This window comes from Suillus bovinus, assembly GCF_016758785.1.
Source record: "Suillus bovinus strain UH-Sbo-P2 chromosome Unknown EDB93scaffold_134, whole genome shotgun sequence".
In the NCBI taxonomy this organism is placed as follows: Eukaryota; Fungi; Basidiomycota; class Agaricomycetes; order Boletales; family Suillaceae; genus Suillus; species Suillus bovinus.
Genome location: NW_024542190.1, coordinates 43005 through 60778, shown reverse-complemented (window position 1 = coordinate 60778; position 17774 = coordinate 43005). Strand labels below are relative to the sequence as shown.

General features: G+C 48.4%; 3 protein-coding genes across 3 annotated transcripts; 2 read left to right on the top strand and 1 right to left on the bottom strand.

The window, feature by feature from the left end:
* Positions 1-1462: 1462 nt before the first annotated feature.
* EDB93DRAFT_1043796 (uncharacterized protein) lies at positions 1463-1624 on the top strand (the record flags this gene model as incomplete). Its single annotated transcript, XM_041444596.1, has 1 exon — positions 1463-1624. A coding segment is annotated over one exon (162 nt), but the record flags the coding sequence as incomplete, so codon positions are not given.
* Positions 1625-10465: 8841 nt separating this feature from the next.
* EDB93DRAFT_1109034 (uncharacterized protein) lies at positions 10466-11586 on the bottom strand (the record flags this gene model as incomplete). Its single annotated transcript, XM_041447916.1, has 8 exons — positions 10466-10493; positions 10591-10742; positions 10798-10848; positions 10874-10905; positions 10942-11107; positions 11165-11230; positions 11292-11429; positions 11482-11586. 8 exons carry the CDS (start codon positions 11584-11586, stop codon positions 10466-10468), a joined length of 738 nt encoding a protein of 245 aa, XP_041301306.1.
* Positions 11587-16221: 4635 nt separating this feature from the next.
* EDB93DRAFT_1184745 (uncharacterized protein) lies at positions 16222-17517 on the top strand (the record flags this gene model as incomplete). The annotated part of the gene is made up of 5 exons (XM_041450780.1): positions 16222-16241; positions 16343-16693; positions 16732-16819; positions 16870-17005; positions 17059-17517. 5 exons carry the CDS (start codon positions 16222-16224, stop codon positions 17088-17090), a joined length of 627 nt encoding a protein of 208 aa, XP_041301305.1. The 3' UTR covers positions 17091-17517.
* Between the last annotated feature and the right edge of the window lie 257 nt (positions 17518-17774).

The window sequence follows — 17774 nt, the reverse complement described above, 5'->3', positions numbered from 1 at the left end:
AAATCAACACATTTCACTTTTAGTTTCGATAATCACTGTTGACGTGCACAATATAATTGGTTTACCGTCAAACTCATCAATTATGCGCCTCACGGTCATGCCTTTGAGAGTCTGAATCCTGAGAACAAGTTGAGTACTATGCTGCGGCACGGATGCGGTAGTGGGTGTGGTGGCTTCTTGACGGTCAGTCTTGATATCATTACTGTATGTACTGCATGAGACATTGACATTCAGACTGTCACTAGATCACCCTCCTTGCAACGGCCTGTCTCGCTTATGCGCCCTCTGGCTACTACTGGCACGTAGTACTCATTGCATGAGACACAATGTGTTACGACTTGGATGGTATCTGTTGGCGACGCTCAAACAGAGCTTGTGTTGTCAATGGTCTGTGGACGTCCTTGGGCTAGCCCAAGGTTAGGGGTCGTACTTGGCGGGTCTTCGGCAAGTACGATTTAACGCCTATGTCCAAATCGGGTAGCTTATGTCACGCGGGTGCGAGACGATAAGCTATATCGGCCTAGGCTTACGACACCCGAAGGTTAATCGTAAGGATCGTCATTAATTAGAAGGACAGAAGTCCGACTAGTTAACAGGGGCTTTGCTCGTCGACGAAGTCGATGAGTAAAGGTCGAGACTATAGGCTTATCCGCGAAGAGCAGATAAGAAGATAGAATATAGACTGCTGGCGAGGCAGAAGGATCACTCTGGTGAGAGTAGGAGGTCAAGAACCAAGTAGATTCAAGTTAGGGAATATAGTACATGGTAGCGAGTTTATATAGAGGACAGGGGGCGTATTAGTGGATGATAACTCGTACTACCGGGAGAGGCAATCGGTAAAGGGTAAGACCATAACAGGAAGGCACGTTCGGTCTAGGTAGAACGTGCTAGATAAGAAAGTGAGTCAAAGATCGGAATAAGAAGTGAAACGCGCAGGGGCACGATCGTGCAGCTGCGGATCTAAGTATAAGTTGCATGTGCGACTGCGCACTGAGTCAGAGATCATAAAGGGAAAAGGGTAAAGGGGATGCATCGTGCATCAGATCATAGGTTACCGTCTGGATGGTAACGGCAACTAGACTGTCCACAGGATCAGTCAGGTGGTGAAACGGAGCATGGGTATGCTTCGTCAGCGAAAGGATCGGGCCAGATGTACTGGCTTTGCTGAAGCGATAGGTAGAGGGCGAAAGGGAATGCGAGGATGACGAGGATGACAAGGGTGAGGTCGGGGTAAGGGTATGATGCGAGGGCTGATACGAGGAGGATTAGGAGAAAAATAGTAGGGGCCCAAGCGTCTAGATGTTCTTGTAACACAATGCGGCACGCACCATACTCTTTCGCACAGCCACTAATAACAATGTTCTTTCTTTGCAGATGCTAACATATTTTTGCATGAATGATGTTCAAGTTGTTGGCATGATACTGGTGTGATACCTGGCTTGACCTCCAACTAAGTTGTGATCCGTCCTTGATGGATATAGACATCGACTTGGAGTGCCTTGGTATACTAGAACAACGAATGTTTGAGCTCTCATTGGCTGCAGGCGCTGCAGGGAATGAACAATGGGTAAAAGATGCCGATGCTCACCAAGACCGATGGAATCCATACGAGGGCCTCCTGAGTACTGGAATCATGGTGATCGAGATCCATATGCACCCGAATTTGAAGGAGAAGTGGACATGAGTTGTTGTCATATTGTAGCATGGATTGCTCTGAAACACTTTACACAATAGTGTGGGCCAAACTTTAGTGAAGGAAGTGAGCCCGAAGTCATTCTTAAAAACGAGAGACAGACCCAAAAGCCGAAACCGCGGCCACGACCAAGGAAGGCACATAAGGTGTCTTAAGTTGACAGTAGTCCATAGAACTTGTGTACTGTGAAAGTAATGAGTCTTATCTAAAGGCCATATTAATGGTGCCGAAGTCCGGTTCGGTTTGGTTCTTAGGCCTCTAAATGCGAATGCCGAACTGGACCATCGGTCGCGTTCAGGCAAGGAGGACGAACACTGGACCGGACGCTGATGAACGCGTTCACAAGTGTTCGGTTCGAGTTCAGAACGCGTTCGAACGCTCGAACGCTACATATAAATTGACAAAAATTGCAAGAAATACATGAACAGTAAATGAGTAGCTAAATTTCGTCCATGGCAGAGTGTTCGTGAGCAGCAGCAAACTCAGCTTGAACCGTTGCGGAAATATGGCCTTGACGGTACCCACTTTTCAACAGCTGTAGGGCCTCAAATGTTGTTGGCAACAACCGATTACGGCGCGTGGTCCCAGTGATGCCGCCACTCGAAAACGCTCGTTCAGATGCGACGGCAGAGCCTTGAATAGCGAGGTAATCCTTTGCAATGCGAGAGATGGTGGGATATTGAATGGAATGGTGCTAAAGGCATTTTAAGTCAACTTGCAAGGAAACACAATGCGAAAAAACTCACGCCCCACCACGCCACTATATTCTCAACATCTTCTAATGGGGCAGCAAAATACTCGTCGAGCTCCTGGTGAGAGCCATAAGGGAGGCATCTAATGTTTGCTGCGCTTCGTCAGTTGCTTTGCAGTTAGGAGGTATCGCCCGATCATGCATCTTGATACCTCGTTCGTTGCAGCAGTTGCGGTATATTGGAAAGTGACACTTCGCGTTTCGAGCGATATGGGTGCGGCGAGTCGAAACACTGCCTTTGAAAAAGCAGTGATTGGTGGGTACATCATTGGCTCTTAAATTGACATTAGTTATGCGTGTGACATTCAAAGTAAAAGTAAAAATGTACCTGCAGATCTCGCACCACCAGCCGTCTTCGGGTTCTTGGGTGTGCGGATTGATGTGTCCCTTCTCCTGAGTAAATACTACCTTCAAATCCCCACTGCACTCCTCTTTCTTCTTATGCTTGCGATCCTCATGATCCTTGTCTCCAAATACCTTGGTCCGCTCGTAAGCTTCTTTGGCCTCTTCTTCATCATCTGAGCAATCTTCTAGTGCAGGGGGTTCGTCGTCATCGTCATCGTGGGACCCACGTTGCACTCGCTTGGGTGCGGGCTGTCCTTGGGGGGTGTCATCGTCGGGATCATTGTACCAATCGATGGCGCTAGCGTCTTTGAGTTGGCCATTGGATCCAAGTGCGCAAGACATTCTCGCAGCCAGAAGGGTGAATATTGTACCTGTAGTAGCTCATTTATACCAAAATTTGTGGTTAGAGATTAGAAAAATGCGACGCACCTTGAACATATTGTTGCCATGCAATGACTGCAGCAGTTGATTGATGTTGAAGCAAAAGCAAGTACCTGAACGAGCATCCCAAAGATATGTTCTGAACATAGATTAAATTATAATCCTAATAACAATTAACATAGGGCTTACCAAAATGTTGAATAGATCACAGAGGAAGTCAGACGTCACTAACAGAAATGCATTCAGTCTTTTGGTCATGAAGTAAGAGCCGTTCTGGAGATCAATGCTCCCAGAACTGCCAATGGCCATATGAGTTTGTTGCCAGGTGATCAGAAAAAATATTAGGATAGATGGATAGCAATAAGCTGAGGACCTCAAGCGGATCATAGACAGAAGGAAAGAACCGTTTGAACGTGTTTGAACGGGTCCAGATGGGTTCACAAATCTGAGGCATCAGCCGAACGCTGAACCTAATAATAGGTTCGGTTCTTACCGTAGGCTGAACCTCGGACCGAACGGACAGTCTGGTTCGGAAGGATTCGCGTTCGAACCGAAGTTCCGAACCGGACTCCGGCATCACTAGGCCATATACCCATCACATACATACCTTAGACCCTAATATCTGTTCTCACGGGGGCACAGAATCATGTTTGAGGCCCAAAGATGTGCTGTAGTGAAGTTGTCAAGGCATGTCACCAATGAAGACATATCTTGAACAATAGGAATTGAGGCGTTGAACTGTGTGAGGAGTTGTTTAGTAGTTGCACCAAGTTTCGCGTGAGGTGCTGCAAGTGTACTGCATAAGATGGGTGCGTTGGTGTGGGTGCGGTGCACAGCCACTGCCGCATCACTACCGCATCACTGCCGCACCCATCAAGTATACTATCACTGTTGTATCAGTGTAATTCTAACTCAAAAACATACACTATGATATTTTTGCGTCAATAATCATATTCATGGCCTTTATGGACGACATAGACATATTATACAGGGATATAAGACACTATTAAGTAGGATGCGGCAGGATGCGGTACGATGCGGCAAAATCCCAAGGCCCCATAATTATTAATAAACAAAAAAAATAAAACAGTTGTTTTGCAGCAAGCTCTATGCAAAATATGTACCTCTACGTTGTATCTTGGAAGGCCTGCGCACGTAAGTATCACAGACTTTTCACATTGAAAAGTTTGTCCCCAAGAATAACGACCCCCAATTCAGTCTCGATGTGCGTGTTCAAACTTTCGGCGTCCATGAGGCTTCGACTCGAGTTATGGAACGTTGGCCCCACCAATGAAACCCGACTTTACTGACGAGTCTTGGTGACCCTCCGGCTCAATATGACCTCGGAGGCTGCTTATGCACCTGTCGTTTCGATCTGCTTCTCGTCATACAGAACCCACATGAGCCAGGCAACCTATTTTCCCTGCAGGCGACTTCGTACATGTGCTTCCGGCTCCGCAAACTGATGAGTTGTGTCGTCAACTCTTAGCCTAAATACCACCATGTTGCGAAACTTCTCGATGTCACGAATCATCGACATCTCGCATGTACTATACGCTCCTGGCAAATGATATTTTCAACCCGCCAAGATCCAACGTTCAATCGACTGACTTTTGTCTTATCCCTTGTAATTCAAGCTCAAATACACGATCTTTGCAAAATCTACACGAAATTCTGCAAGACTGTTGTTCACTATCTATCAACCCCCTACTGGTGGCGATGAGTATCGACGATCCCCGACCTAGCATGATGGGACTTGGGCATTTTGTATGTGTTCAGAACGCATTTGATCGAGTTCTGCCCCTGACCTGTTAAACTGAATATATCATTCATTTGCAAGACGTAAAGACATGTTGTAGTTCTAAGCGAGTGTTGAGGTCCTGACTCCCCACTCACAACCGAAACCATCCCAGGTCATGTGGTACCATCAGGTGCTGTTTGCGTTCTTAATGCGACCACTTCATGTAGGTGTTTTAACCGATTGATTCATATACCGTCCTTCTAGCTTCATCTTCCAACAAGGACTCTTCATTCCCAGTGACTAGACAAGCCTCCAAACGTTGCGATAAGGCAAGTTCTCTCTGACTCGCTCGCTCGTTACTTACCAACTGCCAGCAGAACCTCATTTCACTGACTCTTCCATATAATTTGCATTCTCGCTGTGCTGTTGTGCAGCAGCATAACCTACCTATGTATGCAGCCTCTCATTATTGCTCCCAGTCGAAATGCACAGAGACTGACGATGCACTTCCAGTAATTGTTATAGTTCGCATTGCATAGGGACGATGACGCGTCGCTCCTTTCCCCTCCGAACTTTTACACCATCTATATGCGATCTACGCATCAATCGAATATGCCTTCCACTCTGCTATCCCTCTGTGCTCCCTCAGTTTATCAAGCCAACATAATCGCGTGTTGCTAACTCGCTAACCTTTACAGACACAAATCCATTTGCATCAGGCACCGCAAAGCATCATGAAGGTATTCAAACGTTATGTGCGATGGCGATTCGTATTATCTCGCAGCTCTATACCTTGTCTAACATATGACATTACAGGAATGAACCTCTCAGCCCTAGTCGATGCCCAAACCATCACTCAACTTGCATACGCGGCCTCCTCTTCGCCTGCCCTCCTTCGATCACCCACCGATCCTTCCACCCTTCCTCCCGTAAATGTGCATCGTAAGGTACTCCTTGATATCCTTAGGAAAGGCTGATCACGGACGCACAGCTGCTTACACATGAACTGCCTGTGATCAGTATTCGTAACATCGGTCGCGTGGCTGTATAGCGCCACACTATGCATGCCGGTGGGCACGACTTCGAGGGTTGAAGTAGGTAATTACGACGAGATATCTGTTTAGATCGGGAGGCGATGCAGTCTGACAAAGAGAGGATGGTGCTGGATGACGCCAAGTGACCTTTGTCAACTGATGGTTCTAGTTCTGACTTGCGCACTTCGTCCTGCGGGAAGTAAACTGGGAAGTAATTCTAGAGAATCTAGTAGCGACAGGAGGACAGCATGTATGTAAACGTAGCGAATGAAACTTGCGAGAGGGAGCGCATTGAGTAGCAGAACGTAACAAATGGAGTGCAAACAAGGATCATATGAAATCTGTAGAATGCGCACAGATCTTCAGTCAATCAACATAGGTACATGCCCAAAGTCCATCTGACAGATACTACCTACTGGTCGCGACACTCGTACCATGATGTGCCGTGTGCGACACGACTCAAGTCCAGCTGTGGGGTATTGCTAGGAATCACCAGCGTGTTGCCTGGGGCATACATACAATGCATTGCGCCCGGGTAAAAAGCGAGTGGGACCCAGAGGAGCAGCCGTCTGTCAGGACCTACAACCCATCCCTCTTTGTCCGTGTGGGATGGGGCTGAGTATTTAGAATCTCGGAGAAAGGAGGAGGGGGAATGAAGGGCATGGGTCGGGTCGGATGAAAAACATATTGCAGGTGCTTCGAATGATTGGTGCCGGTTCAGGAATTCTACATCCCACACCCGGATGGTCTTGTCTCTTGACCCAGACACGATGCGTCTACCATCAGGCGAGATTGCGACAGACGAAACGGATCTGGTGTGCCCTCGAAAAGGGGGACCCACTGCCTCGCTGCTTTTCGTGTCCCAAACCTGGACGGTCCGGTCGTCTGAGCCAGACGCGATGCGATTACCGTCTGATGAGATCACAACAGTGTTAACATCAGAAGTGTGGCCTTGGAGCAGGGCACCTAATGACTGGCCGGTCCCCATATCCCACACACGTATAGTCTTGTCCACCGAGCCAGTTACAATGTGACATGCATCCGGCGAGATTGCAACAGAGAGGACTCTATCAGTGTGGCCTTTGAGAGGGGCACTGAATGCCTTGCCGGTGCCCACGTCCCACACCTGAATTGTCCTGTCATCCAAACCAGACACTATGCGATTTCCATCAGATGAGATTGCGACAGACAGAACCCAGCCAGAGTGACTGAGAGAATATGCCTCGCCAGTTTCAATATTCCACACCCGGACTGTCTTGTCATTTGAACCAGATACGATATGATTTCTGTCCGGCGAGACTGCAACAGACCGAACATAATTAGTGTGACCTTGGAGAACACCCGATGCTTTTCCGGTTTTGGCATTCCACATGCGGATGCTCTTGTCAGCTGAACCAGACACAATGCGCTTCCCATCCGGCGAGATTGCGACTGACCGAACAGATCCAGTGTGCCCTCGGAGAGGGGCAACCAATGCCTCGCCAGTCCATATATCCCATATCCGAACTGTCCCGTCATTCGAGCCAGATACGATGGAACATCCATCCGGCGAGATTGCAACCGAGTTAACCCAGCCAGTGTGGCATTCGAGGGCGGCAACCGATGCCTTGCTCATAATGGTGTCGGCATCCCACACTCGAATTGTCGTGTCCCATGAACCAGAGGCTATGCAACTTCCATCCAGGGAGATTGCAACAGATTGAATATAGCTAGTGTGGCCTTGGAGTGGAGATCCTACTGCCTCGCCATTCTTTGCATTCCACACTCGGATCGTCTTGTCACCCGAACTAGTCACGATACGATCTCCATCTGACAAGATTGCGACCGACGTAACAGAGTCAGTGTGGCCTCTGAGAGGGGCACCCAATGCCTCGCCAGTCTCCAAATCCCACACCCGAACCGTCTCATCTTCTGACCCAGACACGATGCGTTTGCCATCAGGCGAGATTGCGACAGAGTAAACAGTCTTGATGTGGCCCTGAAGAGGGGTGCCCAATGCCTCGCCAGTCTCCATATCCCACATCCAAATCGTGTTGTCATATGACCCAGACACAATACGTTTCCCATCCGGTGAGATTGTGACAGAATGAACTGTATCCGTGTGGCCTTGGAGTGGGGCACGAAATGCCTCGCCAGTCTCCATGCTCCACACCCGAATTGTCTTGTCGGTCGAACCAGACACGATGCGTTTACCATCCGGTGATATTGCAACAGACCAAACACGGTCATCGTGGCAGAGAGGAGATCCTAATGCTTCGCCAGTCTTCGCGTCCCACACCCGGACTGTTTTGTCAAATGAACCTGAAACGATGCGATGTCCATCCGGTGAGAATGCGACAGACGTAACCCAGTCAGCGTGGCCTTCAAGAGGGGCACACAATGCCTCCCCAGTATCGATATCCCACACCTGGATCGTCTCGTAATTTAAACCACACGCGACGCGTTTTCCGTCTGGCGATAGTGCAACCGAGAAAACTAGGCCATTTGCGTAGAGTATCTTTTCTATCTGAGGCCAATTCTCAACATGGCCAGAAGCAATGCGGGGGGTGCGAGGAAAATTCGATGCGAATTTGCAAAACATTCTCGACTGCCTCGGAGCGAACGGCAGAGCGGACAAGTATAAATGGGGAGTGCTGCATAAGATAGTCTTTGCGAAAGTTCGGACGAAACGCAGGGTATCCCTGGTAGCCTGACTGACATGCGTGAACTCGGCATGACCCTACGACCACCCCACCACTCGTAAGAATTTGTTTAAAGAGGAATGAGCCTGAGCTACGCACCGAAAACTATTTTGCAATGGATGAGAGGGTCACTACCGAGCCACCGAGGCTTTTCATCAGAGCCAGTGCTTCCAACCACCAAAGGAGACGCTCTCCATCGAAGAAAGTTTCAACTTCCTTAGCGAGCGATGATTCGAAGGATATAGAGCCGACATGAGTCCCCCAAAATCGACATGAGTATGATAGCTCAGCCGAAATGGATTCATTGACTCGTTTCTCCAAATCGGGGACGGAAGAGTTGGGCAAGTACGAATTCTCCAAGGAGCAGATGTTGAAACGAAGCCCGCGATTTGAGTCCATGACCCGAAGCGAGGCAAAGGCAAGATCTCTTTGTATCACTGATGTACCAACGAAGAGATTATGACTGCGTGATTCGTCTGTGAGAAAGTCGTAGAAAGATGCGTGGAGGGGACGAATCAGAGTCTGAAGATCCACAGTCCCCGTCAAAAGCGAGCCCATTGGCCTAATCACCCGGTCCACTGTGTAGCGGTCTTCTCCACGTGGAAAATGTAGTCGTATTGCGGTCAACGCAGTCATGGGAAGCGGTTCAAACGATGCAACAATTTGCGCCATTACAGAACGAAACATTGCGATTGCTCCCTTGTCCTCTGGTATGAGGTCTGTCAATATGAGTCTATACATATCATCCAACAGGTGTGTTCCAGTTTGAGAGCTAGATGTTCTGGCGAGTACTGCTTCAAAACGGCCGATCGGATCCACGCCTACTTTGTTCGTACCCTTGATATATACGCAGGCCAGACGAGCCCATTCAAACAGGCCGTCAGACTTTTCAGCAAGCATCTTGAAGTGTCCATCGTCAAATACATGACGTGGGCCGGCTAGCTTATCAGAGATATAAAGGTGAATGTCATGTTCTGTGGACGCAATCGGAATAGCATCTATGGAAATATGACGAACATTCAGCGTGGAGCCTAGGATATCCTGAATGTCCTCAAGTGGACGGGAAGTGATGAGAATACGGAAGTTTGGTGGAAGGTCGGTTAGCTGCGAGGAAGAAGTTCGTGACTTTCCAGCAAGGAGGCGAAGAATCTGTTCCCGAGAGATTGCATCACCACTCTCGTCTAATGCATCGATGACAATGAGGACGGGTGCAGCGACGTCTTGTTTATTCCAGGCCATTTGTATCGGTCCTAAGACCAACTCCTGCCATTGTCTTGTGACGTCTGCAGCGTACTTCAGCTCATGGTGATCGTGAAGCGCATGCGCCAATGCTTTCCGCATGATAAAATTGCAGTCGGCCAAGTCACGTGCAATTGTGGTGAATATCTTCTCATGGCGTCGATCCGCTGCCCGTGTACGGTCGAAGCAGAAGCAAGCTCCCAGCCCCCCGAGCTCTTTAGACCAGTTGGCTATTGTATGGGCGATGGCTGATTTTCCTTTCCCTGCCGTGCCAGACAGCCATAAGACACGGGGCATGTCCTTCCCAGTACTGCCAATCCAAGACTTGATCTCCGTCAAAAGCTCGCCGCGAGTATCTGGCAGACAACACTTGGAGGTATTCAGTCCGGCACTAACTGCGTACTCTATGTCCCTGAGATCCCGATCTACGGCTAGGCCCCGGATCGTAGAAAGTCAGAGAGGTTTGACGGGTGAGTTCGAGGTCAATCCTCACCTAAATCCGCCAGGATGATTGCGGCATCACCAATCACTTGATCTCGGAATTGTCGCATGAGATTATCAAGAGCATCGCTGTAATTGCGAACCTCGGCGTCCGTGCCCCTAAAAATGTTCTTGCCAAGTCGTTTCCCTGAGGAGAAAGGGGATTGAATGTCAGGCAACGACGCGGTATTATCGACTCACAGAAATTCTTTGTCTCCGAGTAATGGACGATGAATTCCGCGCACTTCAATGTCTGCTGCGCTATCTTTGTGTATATCTTAATCATGGACGAAATGTTGGCCAGTGTCTTCTTTTCTATCACTAAGACATAGACATCGGAGACTTTAGAGAGCAGATCGGATATGGCAACATCCAGGTTTGCCTGATCGAGAATGATCTGTCACCAAGACATCCCTATTAACTCGCAGTAGGAGGAGCATAAAAAAACGCACCTTAGATGCTTGAGTCAAGATACCCAATGCCACCTTTGCATAGGGATGGAGCTATGCATGAATGTCAGTGACGTACTAAGTATAAATAAGCGGGAGCACATTTGCAACCTGTTCAGCAATGGCGTTGAAAGGTCTTCAGGGTACTAAGAATCGCGGAGAACTGGTTGATCGTATCGGAATTGGACTGTAGGTCGCCGATTGCTGAAGCGGTATTTTGAACAATTCCTCCGATAGAGCTGATGCCTGCAACACCTGTTTGGGCATCTGCGAGCGTTTCTGCCACAAGCATCGTGTCAGGTGGTAATTCCGCCTGATGGTATGTCTTAGTGCGTTATCGAAGAAGAGAGATAAGACTGCTCGAACTGACCTCAGCGATGCCTGAACTGGCGGACTGGTCAGGATTCAGTTTGGAAGCGACGAGTGGTGAAGAATGCTGCAAGAGAAATTAGTAGCGATCATCGTACACGGGCATGCAGAGTTAATATCACACTTACCTGGGTTGTCTTAATATTGCTGGAACCTGCGACTGTGGGTTCAGGGTTGGCAGACTGTCGAGCGCTTCGAGCTGACTTGGGAAGAATTCTCGATAATCCTCCGCGAGATTCATCCCTTGAAGGCTGGAGAGAAGACGACTATAATTATAATGAGAAACAACGGCTTAGCTGTAATGGCAAAAGTCCATACATCACTGGCTGCTCTGCGGCCTCTCTCCTCTGCCAAACGAGGGCTTGAATGACTTCGCCTCAGCAATCCCAAACGCTTCTTCCGAGAAGGATTATCTTCACTCATGGAGTAAGTTAGAAGGACAGTCCAGCGCGAGCTCTATGAGATTTCTTGGTAGCAAGGTGACGAATGATAACGCAGGGCGAACAGGCAGCTGCCGAACGTGCATTCTGAAGCGCCCATCATCGATTGGCTAGACTAGAATATCAATTAGTCGGTTTACTGATGTTGGCTGAGGTGGGTTAAAAATGGCCAAGCAATAGACCTTGTCGTTGTTGGGTGCAAGCATCCGCGCAGTAATATTGCTCATGAGTCACCGTATTGGAAGAACAAAGTTCATTCACGACTAGCTAGACAGACTAGCTATATGCTGAGATTGGGCTAAAAGCACAATGAAGGTTGATGCAGTTGTGAGCGTGCTCTTGTTTGCGCATGTTTGGACGCACACTCCGGTATCTCACTGCAATGCTCTTCAAGTTAGCGACCGGGAATTCAGCAGTGGGCATACAGAGTCGCATTCACTCCAGATGGTCTCCGTCTCATCAGTGGATACTAGAAAATAATTCGAATATTAGATGCTATTAATGGCCACGTCATCAAACAGTTCAACCTGCACTCCAACACCTTTCACTCAGTATCCATTGCTCCCAATGGCATCAAATCTGCAACCACTTCATTCGACAAGACGACATGGTTCTTTGACCTAATCACACTCGAACACATCGGTGAGCCGCTCGAGTCCCTGATGATGTCTTATGTGTGACATTTTCCGAGGATAGCCAGCTCATCGCCACTGGCTGTTACAGCGGACACATTCGCATATAGACAGTTCCTCTGAGCAAGTCAGAGAAGAAGCTCCAACAGGTGGGCAAATTTTCAAACTTCATACTGATCTGTCATATAGTCCACCGAGAAAATTCTGAAGGTACGCTTTCACCGTTGTTGTTTTGTACGATCCCTAACTTTAGTCCTGCAGAAAACCATGCAAGACCCACAATCTCATCCAAGACGCGTTCCAATACCGATTAATAGGTTCTTTGATGCAAGTCCATATGATACAATACATTCGATGCATATCTCACCATCTTTTGACAGTTTGATCCACATTCACCACCTGGACGCAACAATCGCTCTGCCACCACCCGCCACGCCGAAGCCTCCAACATCAAGAACATGATAAATCGCCTCTTCTCTCGTTCCTCCGCTTCCCATACTCCTCGCCCACACAACCCTTGTGGACATATTCGCAACACGAGGCAAATATGTAAGCTTTCTTGACTTTTCGATATCGATCTCGTGACGTTGATATTATCTCGCAGCGCGCCGCTAATTCCCACAGTGCAACAAGGCATAAGTTGCTGCGGCTACAGCGTCCTCCTCGCAAGCAAGCTCAAGCTGGTGTCTCGAGCAGCAACACGCCACCAGCGGGAACATCCAATGTGGTCGATGAAATTACGCCAGCCAGCAACGTTGCAGACCGGAAGTGCCAACGCCTCTGCTACAACTAATCACCCTTCCCCGCTGGACATTGGACATGTTCCAGACATTCACTGCTTCGTAATTCTCACAAGGTGCTTCCTATGTCTTTCTCGAACACGACCGATAATTCTTACGATGTCCAAGGTGTGTCAAGTCCCATGCTGAACCCACCGAAGCGAAGGCTCGGACACCAATGCCAAAGTTTTAGAAAGAGGCACTCGCTAAGCTCCACCGCGAAGCCTAAAAGATAATCTCTGAGGACACGTGAAAGCGCACTGGCGGTACCAACAGCTAGTACCAAAAAAAAATGCCTACTAGCACAAGACATTTGAGAAAGACTGAAATTGAAACAGGACAACGCCGCTCGCAACGGCACTAAGCCTCACGTGACCTACTAGTGTATAAACTCAATTAATGATATCGCTGAATGTTTTTGAAGCGGGTTCAAGGGGTCATTCGGAATTTCGGACGACATTGCACTCTTTACTGTCAACTTTATCAAGACTCAACGTCGCTTTACTGGAACAACCCTGGCATTTCAATACAAACAGTACAGTCACGTCAAATAGCAGAAATATTTGTGGTTATATACACGGCAAGGCAAGTGCACTTGCGCGTGGTGTTTAGTTCTTAACGCAGCTGCAGGCACCAACTTGGCAGTTGCAGCTGTTGACAAACAGTCAGAATCCGGTCATCGAAATGTCGCAAGGCAAAACTCACTTGGAGGTGCAGTTGCATTGCTCGGTGTTGTTGTTGAACATGGTGATTATGAGTGCGGTTAAGCTGCAACACGGTGTCAGTCACGTCATGGTCATGAGGGATCAGTCAGACGACCGACCTGGTATGTAAGACAGTTGAGGATGTAGCAGATTGCTGGAGGGAAAGCCAGTTAAAGAGGGGCCATTTTATATTGCTCATTATTGGCGCCGTGACCAAAATGGACAGAAGATAAGCAGACAGTCAAAGAGTGCATTCATCTCCGTCAATCCCAGGAGTGGCGTGGTACGATACAGGCCCACTGGGCGCAGGGCGCAGGGAGGTAACTAAAAAAAGTAGGTTCTGCTCCAGCCCGACAAGATAAAAACCTCTCAACTTGAAGAGCTGTGGCATATGCATGCCACCATCCAGGGTTGCCAATATCAATGCCACAGGGCACTGGCATCTTTGAAAGAAGAGATCAACTTCTGCTCCGAACCTGTCAAGATAGAAGTCTGCTGGGCGGAAGCAGCTGCATCAGAATACAGCAAGGGGGGCCGGTATATAGGCCACTTACTTGACTTATATGTTGGCCCATTGTAATCTTGATTCCTTCAAGGCAGTGGACGAGCTTCAGTGGAGTGAAATTGACTCTGTTATTCGGCATTGTACTGGCACCAGCTATGCTTTATCAAGAAATTCCCTGACAAATCTCTCGGCATCACTTTGGTAGTGACGTCAGTCACTTGGCTTGTCTTTACACGCCATATCTTCTAACCCGACGCCGCAGACACGTTTTCAGGTGACCGCTCAGGCCAAGCTCAGGCACCAAATAATGAGATAGCCTTGTTGCGAGTGTGTGAAGTGAATTGGTGCAGAAGCACAGTGGCTGACCAGATATCTGTGACTCACTCATACGGAAGTAAGCAGATGTGAAGTCACATCAATGATAACTGAGACGCCATCACATGCAAAAAAAATGATGGAGAAAGTGTGATAGGAACGGTGGTGAGAGACGAGCGATTTGAGCGGCCATGAGCAAACGTGATAGGTGTGATATTGCGGGTGATAGAGTGTATCATCATAGTATATGTCATAGGTGATCAGTGGTGGGCGGTCACACTCGGCGACCACACGAGTGGCAAGGATACCGAGACAAGTGTGAGATGACAGATGCACAGAATGTGATGGTAGCGTATGCCCAGGTTGGGAGGAACTGGAGGTTGCAGGAAGTTCTGTTCTGCGGTTGCCAACACCGTGGCAGCACTCATTCGTCTGTTCCTAAGAAGTCCCGGGAACCTTCGCTGACTGGAACGGTCAGGGTTTCCTGTAAATTTTTTTTATTCGTGCAATCAGTTCAATCATTACCCCATCTCTGGATAGCAAAAGAGCGCTGGCGATAGTGATGGGGTCGTCCTTGTGCTTGTATTATGTTAACGAGCTATCGACTACCTTTGTTTCGCTGTTTTCCTCAATGCACGAGAGACGAATTCATGAGCTAGCCAATCCTTGACAACTTCCTCTTCAGACGACTGGAGGAGCTGCTATGACTTGGCAAACCTGCGAGACACATGCAAACCGATCTTTAAGCGTCTGCCGCGTGACCTGTACAATAAAATTAGCATTAGTTTTATACCGTGTTACGGCGCGGTGCTCTACGTCTTACGAGCTGAGTAGTTGCAAGTTGCCGCTGAACAATATCTCGATGAGTAGGAAATTCGCCTCAAGGGTAGCGCATCTCACTCATACATGGCCTCACCCTACAGTGATGAAGAGAATGGACGACGAAATGGAGTCCAAAGGAGAGCTACTGTCCGAGCATCTTGTGTATGACTAGAAGTCGTTCTTCATCATAGAATTTCAGTCAAGATGGAGGTGAGATACCTTTTTCGGTCAGGGCTGATTTCCACTCCAGATTGAACTGTATGAATCATTGAGTCACATCACTTGAACGGAATTATGGTCACTGAACCTGCTGCATCTCGTATGCTTGAGTTTGTCCACCACTTCGGGAACTACGTGGACGAAATCTAGGATTGTGCATATAAAGAAACTGGACAAGAAGATGACAATTGAGCGCCTGCTATCATGACCAAGTGTTTTCACCTATCATTGTAGGCCTAAAGAAGAAGTTTTCAACATGTGGGAAAATCGAGGAGCGTCCTGGCGGCGGAGAGTGCTTCTGTGCCGATGTGTTTTTCTGGAACGATCCGTGTTCACTTTCACGATGAGAAGATGTACCCTACAGCTTGGAGAACCTTCGAACGGACCACTCATCTAGAAGAGTGACAAGAGAATTAGCATTAGCCTGTTTCACAAGTGTGAATGTCCGCCCTGGAAAACCATGTGTGCCTTACAGCGTAAATGCGTACGAAAACGTCTGTCAGATCAAGAGGATATCTTCATCCTGGGGCATTTGCGAGTCCAGTGTTACAGAAGAACCCTTTAAAATAGTTAGTAGTGTTCAGCACCCAGTACCCTCAAGGGACAGAAATCGGAATGAAAAAACACCACGTGTATTTGATGATGAACAATACAACTCCGAGGCAGCCTCAAAAGAAAAACTTCGCGCCACTCCAACAAATTCCCCACATACATACGAAAGGGCACTTCCCCCAGTATAACAAATGCAACAATCAACCCCCAGTGCCTCAGCCGCCATGCAATCAACAAACAACGACTGCGTCGCCAGTCGACACCACACCATAAACGAAACGACCGCCCAAACCCACATGCTACCTTGTGGCAGGGCCGGATGTCCGACCGTTTTCGTTTACGGTGTCGGCACCAACTGGCCCACGGTCAGTTGCCTGATCAGCGATCACTCGCTGGTCTGCAAGGGCGGGCTTTATGGACTCAACCATGCACCTCCCCGCTCCAATACGCGCGAGGCACAGCAGGCGCTAAGCCCTGCGCAGCTCGCTCCTAGGAGCATTGCGGGCGGTCGAAAGCGGAGAAAAAAGGAGGACGAAAGAAAACAAGAGCTCGAGGACGACGAGTACAACCGACATCCGTCACGTGCCGCGGATGTCACAGGGCCATCACCATTGACCAACGCTCCAGGTACTATCCCGGACTATGGCTGAAGCACAGGGGAAAGTGCCCCGGCATCCGCAAGATAGAGGTGAGCTAATTTCTCAACGAATAGAATGAGTAACTAACTAAATCATGTAGGCCGATAAAGAACTTACCAGGAGAAGAGACCGGTTTCTTTTGTCGAAGGCAGAATGGCACGCGCCATCCACCTCCTCGTTTGACGCGAGCGGTGAAGAGTCAGACGAAGATGAGTACGAGGTGATGCGATTCAGCAGTAAGTCAAGTCCTCGATGGGAGAAAAACCTTTTGATTCACCACGAACTCTAGCATCGGATGTGCGATCCTTCCACGACTACTAGGAAAGAGGAGAAAAGTGACTGGTGTACCGGCACGCCACGACGAAGGAATTCGTGGATAGAATTTGCATCTTAAATATTGTGGGTGAGCGTCAAAGGCGAAGATCCAGAGCGTGCTTATCAGGCATCGGAAATTGTTCACTTACTAGTACCGAACGTCTACGTCCCTTTGTAGATTTCTGTGATGAGATCACTAGAGAAAGGAATGATGATGATCCTTTGTGTTCAAGATCAAAGCGTCTGGATATCGCCGCAAACCGATTTTGAGTGGTCGGAATGAACTGGCGCACTTTTCTTTGTCTTTGTGGTTGCTTTGACTTGCTTTGACTCTTCACCAGACCGTACATTGGTTCCTCGCTAAGCTCACTAGTCCAGTCCCATGCATTAATATTTGCAGTTGAACGTTTCAAGAGGCTTGATATATCGATGGCTAAATCTTGATACATGACACCCTCCCACCCCAACCTTGCTCTTATTGCATCAGACGAAACTGACAGCCCCTTGTTTCGCAAATTAACTGACGTGCCGTTCAATCTGTTATGATGTTATGCTATATTACAGTCTTTCGATATCTGTGGCCACGCCGACAACTCAGCTGATGGTTCTTCGTAACTTCAAGATGCGAAGTCTGCACGTGAAACATACTACCCGTCCCTTTGGCCCTGTGACGTCCTAGATAGACTTTTA